The 26,251-nt window shown below is 34.5% G+C and overlaps 1 protein-coding gene across 2 annotated transcripts; it reads left to right on the forward strand.

Annotated features, from left to right (window-relative positions):
* LOC105217394 (mitogen-activated protein kinase kinase kinase 13-B) lies at positions 1-26,022 on the forward strand. 2 transcript variants are annotated; one of them, XM_011192376.3, is made up of 8 exons: positions 1-1,036; positions 3,898-4,116; positions 21,846-22,295; positions 22,368-22,568; positions 22,634-23,287; positions 23,362-23,524; positions 23,631-24,598; positions 25,372-26,022. In XM_011192376.3, the coding sequence occupies exons 2-8, from the start codon at positions 3,962-3,964 to the stop codon at positions 25,904-25,906; spliced, it is 3,126 nt and encodes a 1,041-aa protein (XP_011190678.1). In that variant the 5' UTR covers positions 1-1,036; positions 3,898-3,961; the 3' UTR covers positions 25,907-26,022. The 2 variants fall into 2 exon arrangements, with proteins under 2 accessions (XP_011190678.1, XP_011190694.1); XM_011192392.3 differs by lacking the exons at positions 1-1,036; positions 3,898-4,116 and adding an exon at positions 8,658-10,279.
* Positions 26,023-26,251: the final 229 nt, after the last annotated feature.

Raw genomic sequence — 26,251 nt, forward strand, 5'->3', positions numbered from 1 at the left:
GGATTGGCGCCGGAGAGCACGCGGATACTACACGATATAAACGCTTAGTGATTCTATACGGTTAAAAAAACACACACATACATGATATAACATAGAATATATATAGAAACGGGCTCGTAGCGTTGTACAACATTTAAATCGAAGTTTAGTGCATATTTTTTCGAAATAAAATTTTCGAAAATAATTTATTTCAAAGTTAATTTGTAGTGATTTACATTGTGTGGCGAGTGATTTACTAAAAGTGAGTGTTGAAAAATGTGCTGTGCGGCCAATATTGATTTTATGTTGGCGTAAAGCAGCCGCAGCCGCAGCAGCAAATAGCAATAAAAGTGGTAGTGGTAGTAGCAGTGGCAGTGAAACAAGCAAAAGGCGAAGCAAAAGAAGAAGAAGCACAAGAAGCAGGAGCAAAAGCAAAAGCCAATGGCAACGAGTAAAAGGAAGCCATGGTGAATACGACGGCAATATCTACACAAAAGTGGCTACTCGCTGTGTTTGTTGGCTAAAATTCCAGAAATCGTAAAGTCCATAACATAATTTGACGCAGCTAAAATCGAAAAATTTAATATATCTCAGCATTATACATACAAAACAAGCATAAATTTTCAAAAAAAAAAGTTTCATAATACCGAAAAGTGAAGGTGGTTAAGTGCACTATTTTAGCCGCAGAACGTGCGCTGGGCCCACATTTTCTATTTTTGTTGGGTGCTTGCTGCTTGTGTAGTCCTGTTTGTGTATTTATATAATCAATATTCTGTACCGCAGCAAAAAAGTGTATTTTTTTCGCATGAAAATCAAAGTGAATAAAAGCAAAAGTCATAATTATTGCTAAAAGCAATTAAAAAGTAAAATAAATAGAAATCCGTGTTGAGCGCATATCCGCTATTGAAAATATTCTAAATTGTTATACGAGTGTACACACAAACATCCACAGCGCAGCAGTGATTGGTGCGCTTGTGTAGGTGTGTGCTGTTTGACGCTCAGCTGTGCTGGTGTTGGTGTTGAAAGTGTGTTTCCTATCAGTGTCAATTTGCCAACGGTGAGTAGTTATCCTTCCTTATTCATTTCGAATTCGCGGAAATCGTTCTATTTTTATACATAGCGGCAGTGATGTGCCGCATAGATACATACATACAAACATAAATGCATACATATGTACATAGTTATATAAATATGTGTGCGTTCCGTGAGGCAGTGTGCGTGTGCTTTTACGCAGCTAGCAGTAAAAAAAAATATTTTTGTATGAAAAACTTATGTTTATGAGCATTGGAATTCAAGTTCACTATTTTCTGTTATAAATTCTAGCCAAATATATGTATGTACATACATACATATACACATTTGTAAGTATATATATTCCGATGCTCCTAACAGTGTAAAACTCCTTCGGAAAAGCAGTAAATAGTGAAGGTTAAGGATATTGTTAGCTTTGAGCATAATTCCCAGTGGATAATAAATTGAAACGTGTTCTTGAGAAAACAATAATAAAATTTATGTATCGAGCTCTTTACATAAAATCAGTAATGCTCCAAATATCCTTAAATTATATACCCTGAAATTACATAGTTGTCAGAAATTAAATTGTTTAAAACTAAAAATTCCATACTGATAATTAACTAGTCCGAAAAAGAACAAACGTGCACCAGTTAAAAATTTTAATTTAGAATTTATTAATTTTATTTGATTTCAACAATTTAATATTTAGTTTTATGAACAAATTTTTAAATAAATATTTTTTCTTTTTTTTTGTGACTCCCACAGCAAATCTTGCAATATTTCCAATTATGTCATTTAATGAAGTTTTATTACTTTATCTTCCTTTATTTTTTAATTTTTGTGCCAAACCTTATGATTTTGGTCCTTAATTGTATCAGTATTAATGAATTTCTATTATTTATTTTGTACAAGTTGAGACTAGTGCTAGTTCGTATCAAAATCTAACAATATACTATATAATACTTATTATAAATATTCAAGGATACCTTTTGGTCGCATCTTTTTGGACCTCCAATTTTAAATTAATCAGGGGTGTTGTTGAATTTAAGACAGATTTGCTAAATGTCAGAATGACAAACCAATTCTGATTTTCATTGGTGTCACAGAATCAGATTGGATTTTCATCTTTTCGAATATAAGCAAAAAAATATTCGAATCATCTGCACCACTATTTATTCATGGGGCAAAATTACCAAGACAATTTTTTTGGAATTTTAATCAAATAAATACTTCATAATTTTCTTTAAACCCGTAAAATAGAATTAAAATGAGAAATTATTTCGAATAAAATTGGTTCCATGACACCTATATGTGATTCAAATATCAAACCAATAATATCAGAATTCATGACACGAACCATATTTTTTATAGGTTTGAATTCTGATTCCGACAACAATCAGATTCCACAACAGCCCTGAATATTTTTACGATCACTGATTATCAACTCAGGAACATTCTCCAAAACTTTTTAATGTTTTATGAAGTTACAACTCAGATCGCCGCATTTGCCCGCATTGTCACTTGGTGTTTCTTTCGTTCTTTAGCAATGTCTCCAGAAATAGGTTGCTGTTGACAATCTTTGGCCCGATACGAGAACAGATTCGGATTTATGTCTGTTCCCGTTACACCATGGTCATGGTTAATTAATGTAGTCCTGTATATTTAAAAATTACTTAAAGCTTCTAAAAAAAATCGTAGATCTTTGAAATTCTGTCACTTTTCTATAGCTTATCCGGAAATCAGTTGACAGTTAACAAAAATAAAGGATCATACATCAACTACCCAAAGACCATTATGTTGGCTATTAATTAGTTACATTCATTTTCGATTGAGACTTCAATTGCAGATGTTTAAGTCCAGAACATGTTTGAGTAGGTGAGCCGAGAACTCTGGACATCTTTATATACTATATTTTACATAAAAACAGAAACAATTTGCACGATTTGGATACACTTCATCATGTTTTGGAGATACATATGTATGTATGTATGTATATCTTATTCTTAAGTTACAAGAAATATTTGTACTGATTTTTGGGATCAGCATTATACTTGAAGTCGGTTAAGATTTAGCAGAGGAAGCATTAACATCAGGACCTGTCAAGTTTTCTATGATAAATTTTTAATTCAGGACGTTATTATTTTTGAGCCATTCTTATATGTGTCTTAAAGTTGTTCCCAAAACGCAAAATTAATATAAATTCTGATGAATAAAATTTCCATAGCAGTTATTTTCAAATTAAACAAAATTTGTTGAAACATATCTCGAAATCACTATGATTATGTAACGGAATGGGTCTTATTTGTAATTAGTGTCCGACCGATACCAATTTTTTGGCCGAAGCCGATGCCGATTTATCGGTCAGTTGGCAAAATATCGGTCGATGCCGATGCCGTTTCTTTCATGAACAAATTTATTAAGTAAACTAGTATAGTAACAAAAGAAAAACAAAAACAAATAATATTGCAAAATAAGCAAAATAAAAAATCAATTCAAATCTAAGTATGATAGCAACAACGATTTCTATAAGAGTAACATTATGAAATTATCTTCAAAACCTCAACAAGTTGTTGAATAAACCTGTGCATATGTGATAAATCGGGTCATTCTAAATAATGTAATAATAAATTAAAAACAAAAACATGAAATTCTTTATACCGGACTTAATATTATCATTGTGGGAATTGTTTGGTTTAGGCAAATATAAATAAGTAAAAAAAATATAAAATAATAATAGTAATTCTAAAGATGTAGAAAGAATCGGCTAAGAATCGGCCAAATTTGACCACAGTTCATACATCTAGTGTTAATCAAATTCTTATACTAACCTCAAAATTATAGCACATATATTATTAACATATGTATGTATATTTATTTATAATAATTTTACCGTTTTTATTCCAGCAATAATCTATTGGGGAGTGGTATAGATGTATTTACATATACATAAAGGCCAACTTCTCATACGATGCATCCGTCTAGTGAACAAATAAGTAGAAGCCGACAGGATTTGGAAAAATCAACAGAATTATCACTTTCGCATAATGTCTTACCACAAGTACGATCGCATCATGGCAGTGCTGCCAACATATATCAAGATCAAACGGACGATTTTCGAAGAAGGTAAATGGAAAAGTATTTAAGTTCATCAAGTATAAATATATTTTTAATATATTTAAGAATCTTTTATTCTTTGATTAGTAAATGTTAAGAATTGTATTTGAAACTCCTGTTCTAGATAAACAAATCCTTTAATTGACGTTGGGCCTTAGAATTTAGGTGAAGGTACATAAATAAAATGTTTTGATATTTGAAGCCAAATAGCAAGATATTTGAAAAAAATGCAATCAAGACATGTTAGATGGTTATGGTTAGAAAGTGTTAAGGTGAGCTCTGAATCCATTTCCAATTATACATCCGGGTCCGATCTGGTAACGAAAGATTCCAACAGTAAAACAGACATTTCGTGTTGGTTGTGTTTTTTGTAGTTCGGGAACACAAGAATATTACTTTAGGCTTACTACCGATTAGTGATTGATTACATTATAAAGGAGAAGGGATTAAAGGATCAACTACCATAGAACATGTCGAAATTTATATTGAATGAGGGTTCACAAGAACAGAAGTATCTGGCTTCTTTGATTCTGCAATCCTATTCACTCGTCGGGTATCATTTAGGTCTTAAATTAAGGACATATTGGCTTGTAAGACAATATATTTATTCAATTGTCTACATTAATTTTGTCGCCTTTAAAATAATACTTAATAAAACTTCTTCCAATCGTCGAAATACTTCTCTAACTCGTTTTTTAGGATATCTTTTAGCTCTTTCATCGAGAAATCAGGGTTTATAAAACAATGGCTCCTTAAGGTTCTCTTTATAATTGTAAATGGGAAAAGGCTGTTTTTGGCCAAAACAAACGAAAATCGCCAAACCCATAAGAACACATCTAACCTTAGCGGCTGCTACAGACGAAGTAAGCAATGAACACAGCTGAAATATTTTTCGTACCTCGAAGTCATGAATATCAATATAACATGGACTCTTCCTTTCAATGACCTCTCCCATAGCTCAACCATGCTTTTTCGGATTATTTTATAGAAATTTACAGATAATATTAAAACGGTTCCTAGCTCCCATATATCTAATATATGGATTTTCAAACTTCCATTGGGCCTTATACTGATTTCTTTTCGATTATTATGCTGAATATATTAAAAAATTTAACTGAATGTATAACCTCGGATATAAAGTAGCTTGGTAGCGAAAATGAGAGAAATCGGTCCAGGAATTATCTATTAATATTTGATGTTCTACTTTTATGTTTAAGAAGTAATAAATACACGATACACCAGCATGTACTCAGTTCTGCGCCCAATTGAAAATCAACATAAAGAACGATTATCGTTTCGATCGTTCGATCGTTTGATTGAATGTAAATATTTTGCACGCTTTTCGCGTCACGAGTATAAGAGAGTTCACCATGTGACTGACAACTCGAATTTTATTGTTATTATTATTGTTATTACCGTCGATTGCGCTTTATTATAACAATATCGATCACGCTGGTTGTCCAGCGATTATTGCTCTATACTTTTAACAACGGAGACTGTTTATGGCTGTAAACCAGTAAAAATCATTAATAACTAGTTTTACTAAAAATAAATTAAATATTTTGTAAAAAAACGAAAACAACAACTAAAGTAAAGTTTTTGAAATTCTAACGTGCTCAAAGTGATAACGATAGCGAACAAGTTTGAATTATTCTTCGTCGTGCAAAAAAATGGTTCTATTCCGTGACAGTCACCATTCACTCACAAAAATTCATATTACGCTCATATACATACATATATGCATACCTATACATACTTACACACATACATATATTCATATTAATGCATGTGAATGTTTTTAGTACATAGTAAATTGACTCCGTCAAACCAACCAGCTTCAAAAACTGGTTTCACGATCTTAATGAGCATCGATCGTCTGTTGGCCAAATAACCGAACCGCTTGGTGAGCGCAATGCGCAAGAGAATGGTAAAATACCTGCCAGTTTCTCTACAAATATACGGCAATACGTGCCCGTAGTGTAATTAAGTATTCGCATATAGGGTGTCCCATCAACAACGTTCAAAAAATACTTTTATGAAAATTCCAAGTTGGCATCCGATATATATTAGTGGGTAGGGGTGTGGATTCTAATTGAGTTTAACATGCATTAACTAATTAGAGCCGTCTAACTGACAAAGCTCTTTAGGTGGGTCTAATATGAAGAAGCTTACGATTACTGGCTCAAAGTCGGGTTGAAAATCAAAACTACCAAAAATCGTGTAAAAAAATCTGCAAAACAGAAGAGAGTATGAAATATTGTCCCGTTCATGACAAATCTACTTCTTCTCTACTGACGTAAACACCACTTACGCGAGTGTAGCCGAGTTAACAATAGCGAGTCATTCATTTTTTGTTGTCGCAGTTTGACGCCAATTAGTGATACCAAGTGCAGCCAGGTCCTTCTCCACCTGGGCTTTTTAATGGAGTGGAGTTCTTCCTCTTCCTCAGCTTCCACCAGTGGGTTCTGCATCGAACACTTTGAAAGCTGGAGCGCTTTCGTCATTCGAACAATATGACGTAGCCTCTGTCTTTTTATTCGCCGAACAACATACATATGTCAGTGTCGTCATACAGCTCATCGTTAAATAGTGTGCGGTATTCGCCGTTGCCAATGTTTAAATGACCATAAATCTTCCGCAAAACCTTTCTCTCGGAAACTCCTAGTGCCGTCTCATCGAATGTTGACATTATCCACGCTTTTGCACCACAAATCAGGACCGGAATGATTAGGGACTAGTAGAGTTTGGTTTTTGTTCGTCGAGGGATGACTTTACTCTCGACTGCCCGTTCGTGAGAATGTCAAATACTCGTCGTAAAAATACAACCAAATATAAAAAAATATTCTAATAAGCTTAGAAATTATTTTGTAATATAATAAATGGTCAAGTAACCCGTGAGACTGGAAATACTCATCTATAACTTCCTGAACTACCTATGTAACCATATACCACTTCAGCCTTAGTTTTTTCGAAACACTAGCTCAATCGTTACCATACCACAATTGTTTTTAGAATTATCTTTGAAGAATGTTGCTGATTTGACAGTCCACTGGTTAAAAATTTGCTCGTTTTATATTTTTTTGTCGATTCAAAACTTAAATTGCTTCAGTTTAGTTCATATGCAATGATGGCTTTCAAAGGTACTTACATAACTACTCTTGATACACTTATGATATATCGTATATGGTAAGAAAGTGTATACATTAAGAATATTCTTGAGTTCAGATTCTAATATGCCCATAACTTACGCTTAAAAGTCACAATAGCATGTTTCTTGATATTTCTTGAGTATTTCATTAAATAACATCGAAGATAACCTTTATTATATTAAATATGTAGGGGCCAATAGCAACTGAGTCCAATTGGAATGAGGGTGTTCTTTGATATTTTGAATAGGAGTTTCTGTCAAACGTTCGGTGTTTCGAATCTACGCCAACTTCCAAAATAAGAGAAAGGAGTGTAATTGTAGACTCGTCCAATTTTGATCATATGTATAGTACTAGACATACTTAAGAAGAATATTGATTAAAAAGTAAAGTGCAACACAAATTGACGCTGGACGTTTAATGCATTACTATCTTATTCATTGGATGGCGAGTTTAAAACATATCTCAAAACATATTTTACTGATTGGTAGAAACTAATGGAAGTGGTCAGATGAGATTAAAGCAAAAATATTTAAGGCCATTGACAAACGGATATGTTTAACAAACATAAAATCAACTGCTACAGGATGCTCAACGATTTCGCGCATCATCACCTGGTTGGATTTGATTTTAAGCAAACATAAATTAAAGACATAAAAATCGCTACAAATAACCAATACAAACAAAAGAAGAAAGAAGACTATAGAATTGATGACAGCTATGAAAATATATAAATATCGAAATATTAAAATATTAAAATATGACCATCAAAGAGTCTTAAGAAAGCTCAAATTTAAAATGTTTTAAATATATAATATAAAGCCGTTAATAAGGAGTACTGATTAATGCAATAAGATTACAAAGCGAAAGAAAATTTTGAAAACTTACAGCTAAACATATATTCAAGTGTATTTGATATTTCAATTAAATAGCATTAATAATAACAGAACGATTACAATATGGGTCTAGAACTAAAGTAATTTACGTATTAATGACTTCACTCGGAGATAATTTTGAGAAGGGTAACCATCCCCATTTTTGCAAATATTCTATTTAAAAATTTTCAAGTGGATTAATATTCCAATTGTACGAGTATAATAAGGGAGTGTTGTGTATAGTTAACCGCACAATCATCAATTACTTGACGAGCCACCCTGTATGCGCATTACTTCAAATCAGACCACAGCCAGACAGCGAGTTAACTTCAATGCGAAATTCATAAACGCCAACACCAACACGAACACCAAAGCCAACAAAACGAAACGAAAACACCAGCGCAAAAACAACAAAACAACAACCAATAAAGCAATAACAACATTATTATCACATATTCATCTACAATCAGCAAAACGGTGAGAAAAAAATTTCGCACTTTGTGCACATACGGTGCTGTGAGCACCGAATCTCCACAGCGAAAATCAGTTGACGAACTTCAATCGTAACGGTGAGTTCAATTGCTGCGAACGCCGTCAAGCGCTGTCGTTGGAATCGTTGCGCGTGCGGCTTATCTGTGAGCGCAAATGAGAAGTGAAAAGAAGGAAAAAAAATCGAAATCGAATTGCTGTGCATTATATATGTATTCATATATAATTGTTATTTTTAAGTGATAACATGAGCTACCAACTAAATTGCAAATTTAAAAATATATATTGGCAAATAACAAATCAAAAATTGGAGTACGCCAGGAGTAAGACCAGCTGTGCGCGTGTGTATGCCGAAGTTAATACAATTTATGTGTGAATACGAGTATTTAAATATATGTACATATATACAGCAGTATATAAGCGCACCTGTGTGAACGGCATACAAATACATGTATGTCTGTATGTATTTTACCTTGACGTCACGGCTCTTTTTATAACCAGCCAGCAGTCGCCAACGTAACGTTTGTGTTGGCCGTTCTCCCGCTCAACGCGAAGCGCTAAACATATCTTAGATACCTCTAGATAGTAACGCGACAAACCGGGCTCCCAACGTGTGGTGGAGCGTGTACGCGGCGCTGATGCCAACAACAACAATACGCATATTCACAGTTAACAAAAGTCGACTGGCAAAAAGCTAAAGCACAACAGCAAACAACGCCAACAACAAACGGCTCACAATTACAGCGTGGAATTGTGCAAATGCGCGTCGCGTTAGTTTGTGTGTGTGTGTGCAAAAAAAGCAAATACAAGTGCATAAATCAATTTTATACATACATATTTACATATATGTATATATGGGTGTGAGTGTGTGTGAATTACACAAAAAAGAATGCTCGCGAAAAAAATAAATCAATTAAGTTACACAAAAATATTAACAACAACAACAATCGGCTGATAAAATATATAAATAAAAAAATTAAATTTTGCGTACGCCAACAACAACAATAACAAATACAACATTTCGAAAGTGCTCCCAATAAAAAAGTACAAATATTTTTAAGCAAATACATACAAACATACATAAATACTTATATAGAAACGCATGTAAGTCGCGCTTAGCTCGCCTGTTCCAAAAATTAAAAAAATCAATTTCGATTTACCGCACTGAACCCCAAACGTTTCGAATCTGTGCTTAAAAAATCGAAGAGAAAACAAAAAAATCAATTTAAGAACGCAAAAAAGGTAGCCAGAAAAAAATATTGACGCCACAAAAATACCTCATTATCATAAATTCAACATTTTTGCGCACACAAGCAAGGCACGATAGTGCGCACGTCAATACATACATACAGACAAAGCTGAAACCAAACGCAGCTGCGCTAAAACCCACGACTCAGCAAAAAATAAAAATCAAATTGCAGTAATCTCTCACATACAATTGCGAAAAAAAGCAAAAAAAAAATAAAAAATAACAATAAAAACAAAAATAATAACAACACAAACAAAAATAATAACAACAACAACAAAGAGCTTAAAATCACAAACACTTTATTAACGGAAGAGACTCGACCGACGTGAGCGTGTGTTGAAAATGGTATTCTACATATCGGTTTTTGGCAAAAATGTCGAACCACCCGACAAGCCGACGGTCAACGAAAAGAGGTGAGTGGGGGTGTGCCTAAGTGTGGGAGATCGCAAACATATCGCACGGTTGGGTGTAAAAGCAAAAGTCCTGTCGTTAACCTCAATGAAGTGCTAATTTAAAAATATATAATCGTATCCACATATGTACATATCATACTTACATACATACATACTTTAACATTTAATTACAATCATTCATACACTTGCACATCAATCTTCGTGTGCAATTGTATGTATATATGTATGTAACAGCAGCTTTGCGTTGCAAATTACTACGTAATTGCAGTTAAAAATAAATTGTTGCCCACTCTAAAGAGATTCCCTAAAAATCAGACTTCCCAACCAACCTTCAATGGAGCGCCACAACAATAGCAACAACAACAGCAATAAATGCGACCGCAAAAGAATTGCGACTTTTGTCTGCGACACCGACACGAACCGACACAATATTTATTTATTGCAGGGTCAAAGTCCGCCACAACATTAAATTAAACTCAGAATTATTTATTTTTTTTGTTTTGATTTCAATAGTAGATATTATGAGCGCGTGCGTATTTTTCCATTAGGGTTGTACGACAACAAAAACTCCACTGCGTGTTTAGGAGATAATTCAAAAGTGAATGAATATTCATTTGTAGTACTTCAGCAGCTGTAAACTCTTTATAGTTATATACTGACGGGTATAAATACAACATTCCAGACATTGGCTCTCTTCTTCCTCTTAACAGGCGTAGACACGGCTTTCGCTGTTAAAGCCGAGTTCACAACCTTCCTTCTCGCTGTCAAGTGACAATTGGAAATTCCAAGTGCAGCCAGATCCTTCTCCACCTGGTCTTTCCAACGGAATGGAGATCTTCCTTTTCTTCGGCTTCCACAAACGGGTACCGCATCGACCACTTTCAAAGCTGAAGCTCTTTCGTCCATTCGAACAGCATGACCTAGCCAGCGCAGTCACTGTCGTTTTAATCACTGAACTATGCCAATGTCATCAAATAACTCATACAGTTCATCGTTCCATCGTTTGCGGTATTTGCGAAATGATGAGGGACTTGTTGAGTTTGGTTTTGGTTCATCGAGTGAGGACTTTACTTTTCAATTGCCCACTCAGTCCATAGTAGCACCTGTTGGCAAGAGTGATTCTGCGGATTTCTAGGCTAATATTGTTATTGCTGTTAACACTAGTTCCAATATAGATGAAATTATCTACAACTTCAAATTTATGACTATCAACGTAAGAGCCAAGGCCCGAATGCACTGACTGTTTGACGACAGGAGATATTTCGTCTTGTCCTCGTTCACTACCAGACCCATACGCTTCGCTTCCTTATTCAGTCTGGAATACCAAATTTAGACATAGCAGCATAAAGGCATCTCTTTGTCGTGCTTTCAAAAGCAGGTTTAAAATCGATAAAGAGATGGTGTGTTTATCTGTTAGTTTTTTTTTACTTTTTTTTTACTCAAGATGAAGAAGGTGACTGAAATCGATTGATATAACTTAAGAAGCAAATTCTGCAAGTAATAGTTGATGACTTTCCGACCGGTCTACATAACTTAATTTATGTTTAAAAAAGGTGTATGAGCTAAGCAACATTCTTCAAAATTTTGGATTTGAGTTTTCGGACCCCTATACGTCCGTCATACTTCCGTAACAACATAATGTAAACCTCCTTGACCACAAATTTTAATAATAATTTGACTACCTTCACTGCTGCTGTTATAGACAGCTACATCCGCTTACCGATTTCGTCAGATTTCAATAATGAAATTACCTAATTCTTTAAAGTTTTGTACTGTGTTTTTCTTCTTTGTTGACTAAAATTTCCTGATCATACTCAATTCCCATCTTCAGATCGTTCTGTAGAACAACCTTTGTTCTCTCAAGCGATTTGTTTTCTTTTTTGTCCATTCGCTGGAGTAAAAAGCGTTTCCTTCCTCAGTTTAACGCTTAGATTTAGGTCCAGTCTACTTCTAGATACGAAACATTGATAATTTCATTACTTCACCAAGCTTTTCTAAGTGATAACTGAAGTTAACTTTACAATGTCGAAAGGTATTTACAAAGATATTCCATATTCTTGATCAAGACTTAATAGAGACTTTAAAATGGAGTTTTGGCTTCTGAAATTTCTTTATTTATTTTCAGTATTTGGTTCATAAATTTTGATATATACATAGCTCTATAATTATATCGATTAATATTATATGTTACAAACAACCGTTCGATGAACAAAACGTCTATAATATGTGCTGTATATAGAGTAAAAATATATACATATATGTTTTCAATGATAATGAATATAAATATATATGAATTTATTTGTAAACACCCCCAATTTTGGACGGCCTTCCCCAACTCTGTTGTTAAATCTCCTCCATTTCACATTATTTATTTTATTTTTCTTATTTACTTATTTACTATACAATTTCTAATCTAAAAGTTATTAGCCCTTAATTAAGTTTCACTTTGTACTTTGTCATGTTCTAATTGATTTAATCGAAGGTCAAAGTGAACGTTCGATTTTAATTCATAAATATTTATATTTATAAATGGATATCTATATTTAGAAAGCATGTTTTTAATGGTATTTCTAATTAACCTGTAAACGTTAACAATATTGTATTCAATTGTTTTCTAACGAGCGATTATTATAGTGAACAATAAAATAGCTTGGGGTGAGGGGAATGTTCGGTTGAATTGTTAGTTAAGAGTCGGCGACTACTTCAAGTAAATCTTACACTTGAGAATATTTATAACTTAATTATATAAAGCGAGCGCGAGTTTTAGTGCTTTCCAGCGAATGAACTTTGTCAGGAGGTTCTCTAGTCTAGACCGAAATGATGCGAGAAACAAAAGACTTATAACCGCCTTTTTGACCTTGAGTATGATCAAATGAAATTAATCGTTTCCTGAATATACCTTTCAAACTCCCGAATCATTGACTTTACAATAAATCTGGTAGAAGCCGAGAAAGACCTACACTACGTTGGTAAGATTAGGTTGAGAGCGACCTGGTTTCCCTTGGGATTTCCAACTGGCGCCAAATTGCGAGAAAAAGCGACGAATGGCGCGCTCTTATTGATTCGCCTATAATCGCTTAAGCGGTGCCTACGTCAATTACATACATACATACATATGTACATTAGGGTGGCCCTTATTTTCCAAAGTATTCCGATTCTCGATCGCACCCCATAGAAATATGAGAATAGCCAAAAAAAACTAGTATATACAAAGTTTTAGGTCAATCAAAAAAGATTTAGAGGTTGCTCAAGGAGCTTGAAATCCTGAAAAATTAAGAATTTTTGCCATTTCTATGTCTCAGACTTCCATATTTCAAAGCCACACTATCCCTTACTGGTTTTCCATACCGTAATAAGATAATAAGAATCACATTAGAACCGTTATAGCGGTATATCACGAGCATGCGACGCTTGAGAATGCACGTGCAACACATTTAATTTACTTTCATATTTATATTTCTGTAACTCTATCATCAATCGACCGATTTTTAAGATTGTGGTAATTTTGGAAAGGTAATAAATTGCAGATCTTGATTGATCTTGCAGATTGATTGACCCAAAACTTTGCATATACTAGTTTTTGGGCTATTTGCATATTTCTAGGGGGTGCGATCGAGAATCCAGAAACTTTTTTATCCTCCATACAACAAAGGGCCACCCTAATGTACATATGTAATTTGAATTCTTAAATATTTTTTTTGGACATAAACCGCATTCTTTATTTTACTCTTTTTTTCGATATTATCCGACAGTTTTAAATTTATAATTAACCTTTTTATCTCAAACCGCAATTTGCGGTTTATAGCTAATACCATACGAAATTATAATATAGTTCCCACCGAATTTTGTTCAGCAAACTTATTAAGCTGGCGCTTTTTACGCTTTCTACTTAGCTTTAATCCCAAATTTGATCTGGTTGCTATTATATCAGCAAAGATTTTTTTGTTTGAGTAAAGTTCCCGGAAAAATGTGGGTCAAATTTGCATAGAGATTACGGGTACTGTTCACTTTAAGGATTTCGCTGATTACAGCTATTTTGTTTAATTTCAGCAAGAATTTTTTAGATAAATTACTGAAAAATATTAAAATTATTGTAAAATAAATATAGTTTAGTAGTTGCTATATAATGTACTCAAAATTAAGTGCTCATATAACCCACTTTACATATGTTTCAACTTAAGTAAGTTTCTGAAGGATTGATATATGAAATATATACGATATTTTATACGTAAAATATTTATAAAATTACATCGATTGGCTCCAACAGGTTTAGGTGCTTACGTGCCTATCTAAACTAGATAAATATATAGACATAGATATGTATATACATATATGTACATTACATGCACATTCATAAATAGAAAAGCTTAACAACACTAGAACAAATTTATAAAATACTATAAACCAATTACAAATATTACATACTCGTATATATGTAGAATTCAGGTGTTTCATTTTTTTATTTCATTCACCTGTCGCGCTTGCTGAGTGGTGTGATGTGCGAATATTATAAAATTCCGCAAGTATGTATGTATGTAAGGTACATACAAATTCACTCAACCTTATCTTATCGCAAAAATTTGTTGTTATTGTTGTTTTTTTTCACACCACGTATTCTCTATAAACATCGCGCCATAACTTCGTCACATATTCAAAACAATGCAAAATAGCAAAAAAAAAAAAACATTTTCTTTACGCGAGGGAAAATATTTAATTTGTATTATTTATTTATTTTGCTTATCTTTTCCTAGAAATTTTTATATTTGTGGCACAATTATTTAAAATTTTTAAATGCGATAGAAACGTATATATTTCTGAGCGGGATAACATTATACACATATCGAAATGATAATTTCGAATAGAATAGTTGTTGTTTTGTTTGACATTTTTATCCACCGTTCCATTATTAAGCGGTTTTTATTCTTAGTCATGTTGAAACATGAATCTCGCCCAAAAAAGACTCTTATCACTACTTTGAATTTTACGTAAACCCAAACTTAAGCTGTTGCTTATGATCATATTAAGTGCTGGTTATCTACTTTATTTCCTTTCATTTATGAATCTTGAAGTAATGTTTGCCTTTACTAAGGATTCTTAAAGTCTTAACTACCTCAAGTGTTATTTTCCTCTGAATATGATAAAGCACTCCATAGTTGTGGTTAAGTGCTTTCGGAAAAGCTTGTTGAAATTATATTAAACATATGTATACATATATATTAGTTGTTTTAACCAAGTCTGTAATAATTTAATATTTATTTGTTTTCTTTAATATTTTATCTGTGTTGAGTTCTTGTCCTCAGAAATGTAACAATCTCTAACTATAGAAGTAGTTTACAAGTTTTATGGTTTAACTTTATAGTCGACAGAGTGAAATCTCAAACTCATGGTGCACTCTTTACCTCAGCAAAAGATTCAAAACGATATATTTCATATGTATGTTAATTAAATACACGGTTCTCAAACCACTCTGCCACTTTTTGAAAGCTCATCAATTCAATTCTTAAATAGGATTTTTGTACTCTCGCAACAAAAGTTGCTAAGAGAGTATTATAATTTTGTTCACATAACGGTTGTTTGTAAGTCCTTAAACTAAACGAGTTAGATATAAGGTTATATTTATATACCAAAGTGATCAGGGTGACGAGTAAAGTTCAAATCCGGATGTCTGTCTGTCCGTCTGGCCGTCCGTGCAAGCTGTAACTTGAGTAAAAATTGAGATATCTTAATGAAAATTTAAGTTAAGTTCGAATCGGACCACTGCCACGCCCACAAAATGGCGATAATCATCGCATTAGGGAGGGGCACATTTGAATGTAATTTTTTTTGGAAAAGTGGGCGTGACCCCTCCCCCAAATAGGTTTTTTGTATATATCTGGCAAACCAATTAAGCTATATAAACCAAACTCTCTGCAGTCATTTCTTTTAGCCGTTTCTTTATACAGTCCAAAAATGAAAGAAATCGGATAATAACCATTCCCACCTCCCATACAAAGGTTAGGTTGAAAATGACTAAAAGTGTGTTAACTCACTAACGAGAAACGTCAGAAACACCACATAAGAAATGGCAGAAGGAAGCTGCACTGAGATTTTTTTACAAAATGGAAAATGGGCGTGGCGTCGCCCACTTATGGGTCAAAAACCATATCTCAATAACTACTCGACAGATTTCAATGAAATTCGGTATATAATATTTTCTTGACACTCTGATGACACTGGTGGAATATGAAATCGGTTCACAACTACGTCTACTTCCCATATAACTCAATTTTGAATCCTTCTGTTTCGTTCACTTTATAATGTATACATAAGGAACCGATAAAGATAGCGAAATAAAACTTTACACAAATACTGTATTTGAGCTGTGACATCACTTGTGGAAAAATTGCCAAACTCGAACCATGACTTTTCAGGCCCCTGATATCAAATATAAAGAACTCAGTGCCTAAGGGTAATTTTTCACCGAAAATATAGGTAGATCTCTAAATAAATTGCGAGAGTATAAAATGTTCGGTTGCACCCGAACTTAGCCTTTCCTTACTTGTTTTATAATAATATAATAATTCACTAGCGCAAAATGTGCCTGGAATGAGAATGGACCAAAAAATTTATCCAGTATTTTTCGAAATATAATTTCTTTATTTATTTCGAACATCTAATTTTGGCCCCTTATAGTAGTAAACCCCTTTGACCCCTAGAAGAAGTAAATATTCATTATATATATTTTTATTTTATAGTAACTATATCTTATAATTAGTAAGAATGCTTTCGAATTTCCTTTTTTCGAACTATCGAAGGCAAATGTTTCGATTTTGGAAGTTAACTATACTGATCATGTTTAAATTTTCCATAAAATTAAAAAAAAATTGGCAATCTGAGAATCAAAGGAACTCATTCTGACTCATACAAATTCTAAGGGAAAACTGTAATTATTAACATGGATCTTGTTAATTACACCATTTCCATAACAACCTGAATAACACAATTGATTATCGTGGAATTTTCATTCCATTTCAAATGAAAATACAATTACATTGTGAGTAATAGTATAATATCTATCTATAAGATTCCCATTAAAATTCTTTGTATCTGCACGTGACGTTATGTTATTTCTATGTTCGATATTCTGCATTTTGGTTTCATTATTTTTATAATGCATGCCATATATAGACGTGTGCGACTGCTTAACAATTACAATTGTTATTTAATTATAACTTTGACGCTTTCGGAAAATGAAATATTTTTAACAACGTAAACGTAACATGCATAAAAAGATAAAAAATATAAGATTCAACAAAGACATGTGCTGTGCAGGGAATTTTTATTTAATCATAGTTTATTTATATTTCAGATTTGCATGCCGAAAAAGCAATACAAAGTCGTATACCATTCTAAGAGTAGGTAGTTCCCCTTTTGATTAGTTTTTTTTTAGAAATGGCGCGTTGCCTTCTTATCAGTAAATAAAAGTTCAAAAATATTATCTTTGGGCTTTGTTGTTTGTATATATTTACATATGTATGTACATATATACATACTATACACATGTCCATATATCCATATAAGTGGGTTTTATGCTGTACTGATGTTTTGTTTAGTAATAATGTGAAATTCTGAATGTACTGAGAAATATTTAGGTTCTAAGTCAAATGTATTCTTATATATGAAATGATTCCATACAGCACTTGAAACCATCAGTCTATTGAGACTAACCCATATCCAGAAATGAACCGCTCAGCTGGACACTAACTATTTGTTGTGGAGCCATATCCAGTTCTTTCCAGAATATTTGATACACGGCATCAAATCATCCAAACACTTTCTTGATTTCTTGATTGTCCGGACTTTACAAGATCATTGCAATATTGGGATGAGAAAGAAAGTCTCTAAGTAAATTTTTGTTGGTTGTAAGACACTCAGTTGATAAATGGGATTCAATTATTGGAGTTTTCTGGCATCAAAAAGGTACTACTTTATCCGACCATCAACAGAAACTGAATCACTTCTTCTGAGTTCTGGGAGCTAGATTAAAAAGAAAGGAATTTTGAATAATACTAGAGAATTTACATACAAATTCGAACAGTCACCACCAACATCTCTTTTTTATTATTATTAACCCAAACGATTACCCTCCTCCCGCCCAACCGACGCGTGGGGCGCAGTCCGCATACGAGCGGAATTTGCCGAGTCTAGAAAGGCAAGAGATTTTTAAGCGTCCGGTTCTCAAACTGCTCAGCTACAGAAACAAACATTTCAACAGCTGAGAATTAAAAATTTATAAAAACAAAAAGTTAAAAATTTCTGAATATTACTTATTAAGAGAAGACAAAATAGTTTTTTTGATGCAAAATATTGAGTCAGATGGATCAAATATGCTGGAATGCGAATTAAAATCATGACATATTCGGCAGAATGGTTCATTTAACTCAAAATTTGTTCTAGAAGATTTTAGAAATAATGGTCTAAACTGCCTGGATGAACGCAATGGGACATTAAACTTAATATCAGACAAAAGGAATGAACTACAAACTAAACCATTCAGAAGTTTTACTAGGAATATTATACTTTAAACGAAAAAACAGAATGTGACACACCCATTAATCTTCGGCTTCGTATGTCGATTCATAAAACAGCTACAACTTGCAAAATGGGTATCAAATATTTTATTCAGCTTCTTTTATAAACTAAATTAAAGATCTTCTCTTTCATAATCTTTATTTCAAGATCTTTGGTACGTGCCATATGTTAAGCATCTGAGAGGTTCTTAAAAAACTTTTTTTATAATACTGCTATCAATAAACTACCTAAGGTAAATCTATGTAAAACAAGTAAGGAAAAGCTAAATTCGGGTGCAACCGAACATTTTATACTCTCGCAGGTTATTGCTATATTTTTAATAAGAAAACACACAATTTGACCCATATATTCGGCATAAATATATTTCACATATTAACCGGTTTATAAGTTATTAAGCTCATCGTATTTTTGAAAATCCTATAATTAGGTATTCTCATAAATTCATAAGGAAAGTTATGACCCGATTTTAACATTTTCTGGTACAAAGACACACTATTAGAAGAAAAATATTTCCTCTGAATTAAATTAAGATACCTGAGAGATTTACCGAAATTTTCGGTGAACAGTTACCATGGGGCACTGAGTTCTTTATATTCGATATCCGGGTCATCGAAAAGTTATAGTCCGATTTCGACAAATTTTTCACAATTGATGCCACAGATCATATACAGTATTTGTGTAAAGTTTTATTTTGCTATCTTCATTGGTTCCTTATGTATATATTATAAAGTGAAGGAATCTGATGGGATTCAATTGATTGAGTTGTATGGGAAGTAGGTGTGGTTGTGAACCGATTTCGCACATCTTTTATTCGTGTTATCAGCGTATCAAGAAAACATTATATACCGAATTTCATTGAAATCTGTCGAATACTTCCTGAGATATGGTTTTTGACCCATAAGTGGGCGATGCCACGCCCATTTTCCATTTTGTAAAAAAATCTCAGTGCAGCTCCCTTCTGTTATTATTTCTGTGAAATTTAGTGTTTCTGACGTTTTTCGTTAGTGAGTTAACTCACTTTTAGTAATTTTCAACCTAACCTTTGTATGGGAGGTGGGTATGGTTATTATCCGATTTCTTTAATTTTTGGACTGTATAAGGAAACGGCTAAAAGAAACGACTGCAGAGAGTTTGGTTTATATAGCTTTACTGGTTTGGCGGGGTCACGCCCCCCTTTTCCAAAAAAAATTATATTAAAATGTGCCCCTCCCTAATGCGATCCTATGTTCCAAATTTTATTTTCATAACTTTATTTAGGGCTTAGTTATAGCTCTTTATGTGTTTTTGGTTTTCGCCATTTTGTGGTCGTGGCAGTGGTCCGATTCGAACTTAACCTTCTTTAAGTTTCATTAAGATATCTCAATTTTTACTCAAGTTGCAGCTTGCACGGACGGACAGACGGACGGACAGACAGACAGACAGACAGACATCCGGATTTGAACTTTACTCGTCACCCTGATCACTTTGGTATATATAACCTTATATCTAACTCGTTTAGTTTTAGGACTTACAAACAACCGTTATGTGGACAAAACTATAATACTCTCTTAGCAACTTTTGTTGCGAGAGTATAAAAATAAAAGTTCTAAAAAATCTCTTATACACACATACATATATACTAATGTACCAACAAATATACTTTTGACATTTATTAACTATTCATTGTTTTGATGATAAAATGCCAAACCAATTGCTCACTTCATAAATTGGCAACAATTTCTTCTTTCAAGATAAAGTCTGATAAGGAGAATTAAAATCAAAATATGGGTGTCTTTATAACATATTTATGTGCGTACATATGTATGCGAAAGTAAAATAGTTATGAAATTATTATACAAAATTATTTAAAAATTTGCGTGTTATTTGTTTACTGAAGAGCTTTTTGAGTTCTCAGTTGCTTTAACAGGAAACTATTTTCCTGCCAAGGAAACTTGTTATCGATTATTAAGAAAATAGTTTTCGAAGACGTGACCCACCTTGTTGCAGTCACGTACTCAGCCAATACAGATACTACTGAATTAATAAAATTACAAGTAAAGCTGTTCTACCTCATTGTTTATTAAAAACATGCCAATTTATTTGTGGTAAATAAAATTTAATAAAATTAAAAAAAAAATTAGAAATTCTGCGAAAAACTTAGTCGGTTGGTGCCAGGAATTTGTGCGATCTTCCGTTTGATATTATTTCGTTCCACGTAGGAAAAGCCAAAACGTGATTTTCAAACAATTAAAATATTTAGCGTAAGCGTCAATTTAGTAAGGAAGTGTGCAGCACGTTACAACTTTTAGAGTGTGACATTTGTAATTTATACCGCATTGGAAAGATATCGATATATTCAAGTTTAAAAGATTTCATTACAAGGTAATTGGAAGAGTATTTTTATAATTTTCAGTACCTTATATAGAAAATATTTTAAATAGAATTTGGGTCTTAACCACAATGATTAATCCAGAACACTCGTTTTACAAAATATAAATTCCGAATGTCGTTAAAACAGAAAGCTTTTAAGACTAAGCTTGAGCTCATTAGCTAAAAGTGGTACTTTGATTCCAAGGAGATATTCAGTGGAAGTTAGTTCCCAAAAACGTTGATCAGGGTCGAATAGCTTCGGTAAATTCTGGGAAATTACATTTTATACCCTTTCTACATAATTTCTAAGTGATGTTTAGAAGACATAAAAAGGCATCCGAGTCTTGTCTGATAGTGATAATTAATTCTACATTGCCGGTGCTGACCTGTTATTCTGGGATCTACGTTTTTTCCTGAATATATATAGGAAAGTTCGAATTCAAGATTTTAACTTCTTAGTTTAAAAGTCGACATGGGTCTCATATGGATCATATTGTTAAAATAAAATTTCAATATTATTTGCCATAGATGCTTAATATTTGAATTCTATAGCTGTCTTACTATTTAAAATAACTGTTTTTGAAATAAAATATTAAAATCCAACTCATCTAATTTTTAATACAACTCTTAAATATTTTCTTTCCAGCATGGCCTGCATTCAAGATGGACTGGAACATATGAGAATAGGTGGCGGGAATCTTTCCTACACCACAGACATCGATTTCCATCGACCGCAACCACAAAATAACGGCACAGACAGTTCGGATAATACGTGTCAACATCGATGGACACCCACAAATGGTTACCATGACAAGGGTATCGGTGTGATGACAAGTCTGTTGGGTTGTATGAAACCGATACTCTCCTTTATGACCAAGACTGGCGTTATCGAGATCAAGGATCCGAAAGATTACGCTTGGGAAATACCTTTTGAATGCATCACAGGGTTGGAATGGCTGGGCAGCGGCGCGCAAGGTGCGGTCTTTAGTGGAAAGCTGAACAACGAAATTGTTGCGGTGAAAAAGGTGAAAGAACTGAAGGAAACAGATATTAAGCATTTAAGAAAGTTGGATCACCAAAATATTATTAAGTTCAAGTGAGTACTTGTATATAAACTAATTTACTTTATAATTTCATGCTAAACTCTTGTAATTTTTCGTTTTCACAGAGGTGTTTGCACACAACCGCCTGTTTATTGTATAATCATGGAGTTTTGTCCCTATGGTCCACTACAAAATATATTGAAGGAACAGCGGAATAAGAAAGTGATGTTGCCATCACGTTTAGTCTCGTGGTCGAAGCAAATTGCACACGGCATGCAATATCTGCACTCTCATAAAATCATACATCGTGATCTAAAAAGTCCCAAGTACGTATGCTAGTTACTGAAAATGTCTTGGTTAGTCTTTACTAAGTTTCTTCCTCTCCCTACAGCATACTGATTGGCCATCAAGAGATAGTGAAGATCAGTGATTTTGGTACAAGCAAAGAATGGAATGAGAAGAGTACGAAAATGAGCTTCGCTGGCACCGTAGCTTGGATGGCACCAGAGGTGATACGTAACGAGCCGTGCTCGGAGAAGGTGGACATATGGTCGTACGGCGTGGTGCTGTGGGAGATGCTGACATGCGAAATACCCTACAAAGATGTCGACTCATCAGCCATAATTTGGGGTGTGGGCAATAACTCATTGAAACTACCGATACCGTCCAGTTGCCCAGAGGGTTTCAAATTATTAGTAAATTTATGTTGGCATACGAAACCGCGTAATCGTCCCTCGTTCGGACAAATATTAACGCACTTGGAGATAGCCGGTCCGGAGCTATTGCGTAAAACCGACAACGGTTACTTCGAGGCGCAGCAATCGTGGAATGAGGAAGTGCGTATGCATTTCAAGGAAATCTCACAAAATGGCACCAGCATACATAAATATGAGCAGGATTTGATCAGACGGCGCACGGCTGAGTGGCAGCATGCGCAAGACATACGACTGGTCTATGAGGATAAGTTGGAGAAGACAAATCGACTGTATCTAGAATTAAGTGAATGCATGACACAATTACAGGAAAAAGAAAAGGAGATCGCTATGTAGGTTTCACAGCTTTAATTTTTATGACAAGACAGCTGGACTAAAGCATTAATATCTATTTTTTATCTTTTAGGCGCGAAAAGCAACTGCCAGGTTACAAGCCAACGAGACGCTTGGGTACTACGCTGCGGAAAATACAAAATTATCGAAAACGACTTAATCCACCTATTAATATACCAGGAAATGCTCAAAAACAACAACAGTCGTCGACACCTGACCCCGAAACAACGCCGGAGGTAAGCTATTCTTTCATTTAGTTGTGAAAATATCGATCCAAATCAAACCAATTTATTTCGAACCCTCTACATATTCAAAGTCCTAACCGCGTATTTTCTTTAACAGAGCCCACTCAAGGCAACGCTCTACGCCCAGGTCATAAGTTTGAATAAGACGAAGTCTTACTGCGTGGCCACGCAGAAGCCGAAGAAGAGCAGACATCGACGTGTTGGTTCGGGCAGCTTCGCTGCTGCACCCAAATATAGTCCAAGTCGAGACCGACGTTATCAGAGCGAGCCAGAGAATCGTAAGAACATCAAATTGGTCGATACGGAAACTCAAACCGATGCCATGGATATTAGTGAAATGGATATAAGTCCAAACGCCTGCTGTGCAATGCGTGATATCTCTATGACACTTGCCATGGAGACTGGTTTGCCATCCTATGAAGTTTTATATGCCACAGATCGCATAAAGCAGCGTCAGTCGGCACAACCACAAACCGCTATGCAATGTGCGCAGCTAAAGGAGCAACAACAACAGACGGATGCAGCAGCAGCCGCTGTAACACCAACCAGTCTGAATGGCAATTCCATGACACCGTTAGATGTGACATTCCAAGATGCATGCTCTAGTCCCGACCAAATGCTCGACGATGTGATCAATAGCAACGAAAGACTCGATTTACCCGATTATTGTAGTTCCAATGAGCACCTTGATCGTCTGGGCGAAAAGGTGATTAAGTTTATCAACGAAAATCGACTGAGCATACAGACAACAACCTCAATCAGTAATCAAGCTGAGTTGGCGACAGCACGTCTGCAAGCGTCTGATAATGGGAATGAGAATGCGAACGATGGCAATAGCATAAGTAGACACGATTTAAGTCGTGATGCTGTAATGGAACGTATGACGCCAAGAACGAGCAGTGTACGACGAAAACATCAGCAGCACACGTTGGACAAGTCATTGGCTGCCGATGACCAGGCTTGCAATAATGCGAATGGTGAATCCAATGAAGATATATTCGATGACAGTTGGTCGGATGAGGAGGGTGAGGATACCGACTATCATTATGGACTTAGACGTCGAAGGTAAGCTAAATAAAATGGCGAAATCTGCCGTAAGTCGCTTAAAAGTTTAACTGGTATATTTGTTTATGAGTTTATCAACCGAGAAGCTATTCCTTTTAGAAGCATTGTCTTTTTAAAGACTTTCACTGACTTGTCTTAATTCCGAAACCCGCTTTTCCTTAACGAAACGGTATGAAATAGTTTATGCCGTCTTCCGTCATTTGACTTACGGAGAAAGCATTTAACTAAAGTCTCCGGAACTATTTGACTTAAGATATCGATCTTAAAAATAATAATAATTTCAGTACATCCAGAAGACCTTGTCCCACCTTTTTGATATGGATGATTGTCTCGATGACTTCTATATTGTGGTTTCTTATAAACGCTATAAAGCAATAAGGAGTATTGTTGAGGATAGGTTCAAACTTTATCCAAATTCTCAATAGGCGGTTCAGCGAGTGTTTTCTTCAGTATGTTGAAGACTGGCTCTCACCTGACCTTCTCTTTGATTTCTGCTAGGTGGTAGGCAACCGTCACCTAGAGCCCTCGCCGACTTTGGTTCTTCCAGCTGTTTTTTTACCGTTAAAATCCAATTATTTCTATAGCGGATTTATGCAGAGAACAATGACACTCTAATCCTAATCTAATGGAGACAACCACATAGCATTCCCAAGATAGAAAGTCGAGGAGCCGAATTGTTTTGCGACTTTTTACCAAACCTCAAAATTATTTAAAAAATTTTGATGTACTTCTCCAAAAAGTTTACTCAACTGAACTTCTTTCTCCATATCCAGCATTGGACGTCTACCAATTGGACGCGGCATGCGCGCGCGTCGTGGCTACAAAATACCAATTATACCGAAAATTCCCATACACAAACGCAATGTGACCGTCGTATCGGATGAGGAGAACACCTCCGAGTATAGTCACTCACCGTCCAGCCAACATTCAACGCTCGAAAGTAATCCTGATGAAGTACTTAAACAAATGAAGGCGAACAAGAAGTCGGTCAACGCTGCGACCGCTACCACAGACTCCGAAGAGGATGTCTCGTCGAGTAGCAGCAGTGATGATGCTGATGAGCCCGAAACGCAGCAAGAGCGTAGACCAACTGCAAAAACAAACACATCGGCAACAGCAGCTGCAACAATAACACAACGACAAAGGCGCGAACAACGACAACAGCAACAAACACAACAAAAATATGCAACAACAACAAGAGCAATAAATATACCCGCTGCCGATGTTGGCATATCCAATATGCCCAGACGCAGCGATGTCATCTCCATACCCACATACGAAGCGGACGGCGCTGTGGATATGGTCTAAGCTAATGTACGCCTAACAACAAGAAAATAAGTGCGAAACAGGCTCAGGAGCTATAGCATGTGGCTATAGTTCCATTTAACATATACAAAAGTAGCATGTAAAAACAACAAAAACAATTATAGGAAAAAGCAAACAAATTATGAACGCAAAACAATTTCGCTTTAGTTCAAGTACATAAATATGTATCTCAGTAAAATCAAAAAAAAAAATAATTAATTAATGTCCTATATTTAACATAACAATTACCAGTTTATTAAGTAACCGTTACGATAAGTGTACAACAAACAAGTCAGACATCTTGTCATACATAGTAATTAGTCATATACATAATTACATACATTACAA

Source organism: Zeugodacus cucurbitae, chromosome 4 (genome assembly GCF_028554725.1).
Source record: "Zeugodacus cucurbitae isolate PBARC_wt_2022May chromosome 4, idZeuCucr1.2, whole genome shotgun sequence".
NCBI classification, from domain to species: domain Eukaryota; kingdom Metazoa; phylum Arthropoda; class Insecta; order Diptera; family Tephritidae; genus Zeugodacus; species Zeugodacus cucurbitae.

Coding starts and splice junctions, on each gene's coding strand:
- LOC105217394 (XM_011192376.3), top strand. CDS start 3,962: ATGCATCCGTCTAGTGAACAAATAAGTAGAAGCCGACAGGATTTGGAA. Junction 22,569..22,633: donor CGTGATCTAAAAAGTCCCAA/GTACGTATGCTA, acceptor CTCTCCCTACAG/CATACTGATTGGCCATCAAG. Junction 24,599..25,371: donor TATGGACTTAGACGTCGAAG/GTAAGCTAAATA, acceptor CTCCATATCCAG/CATTGGACGTCTACCAATTG.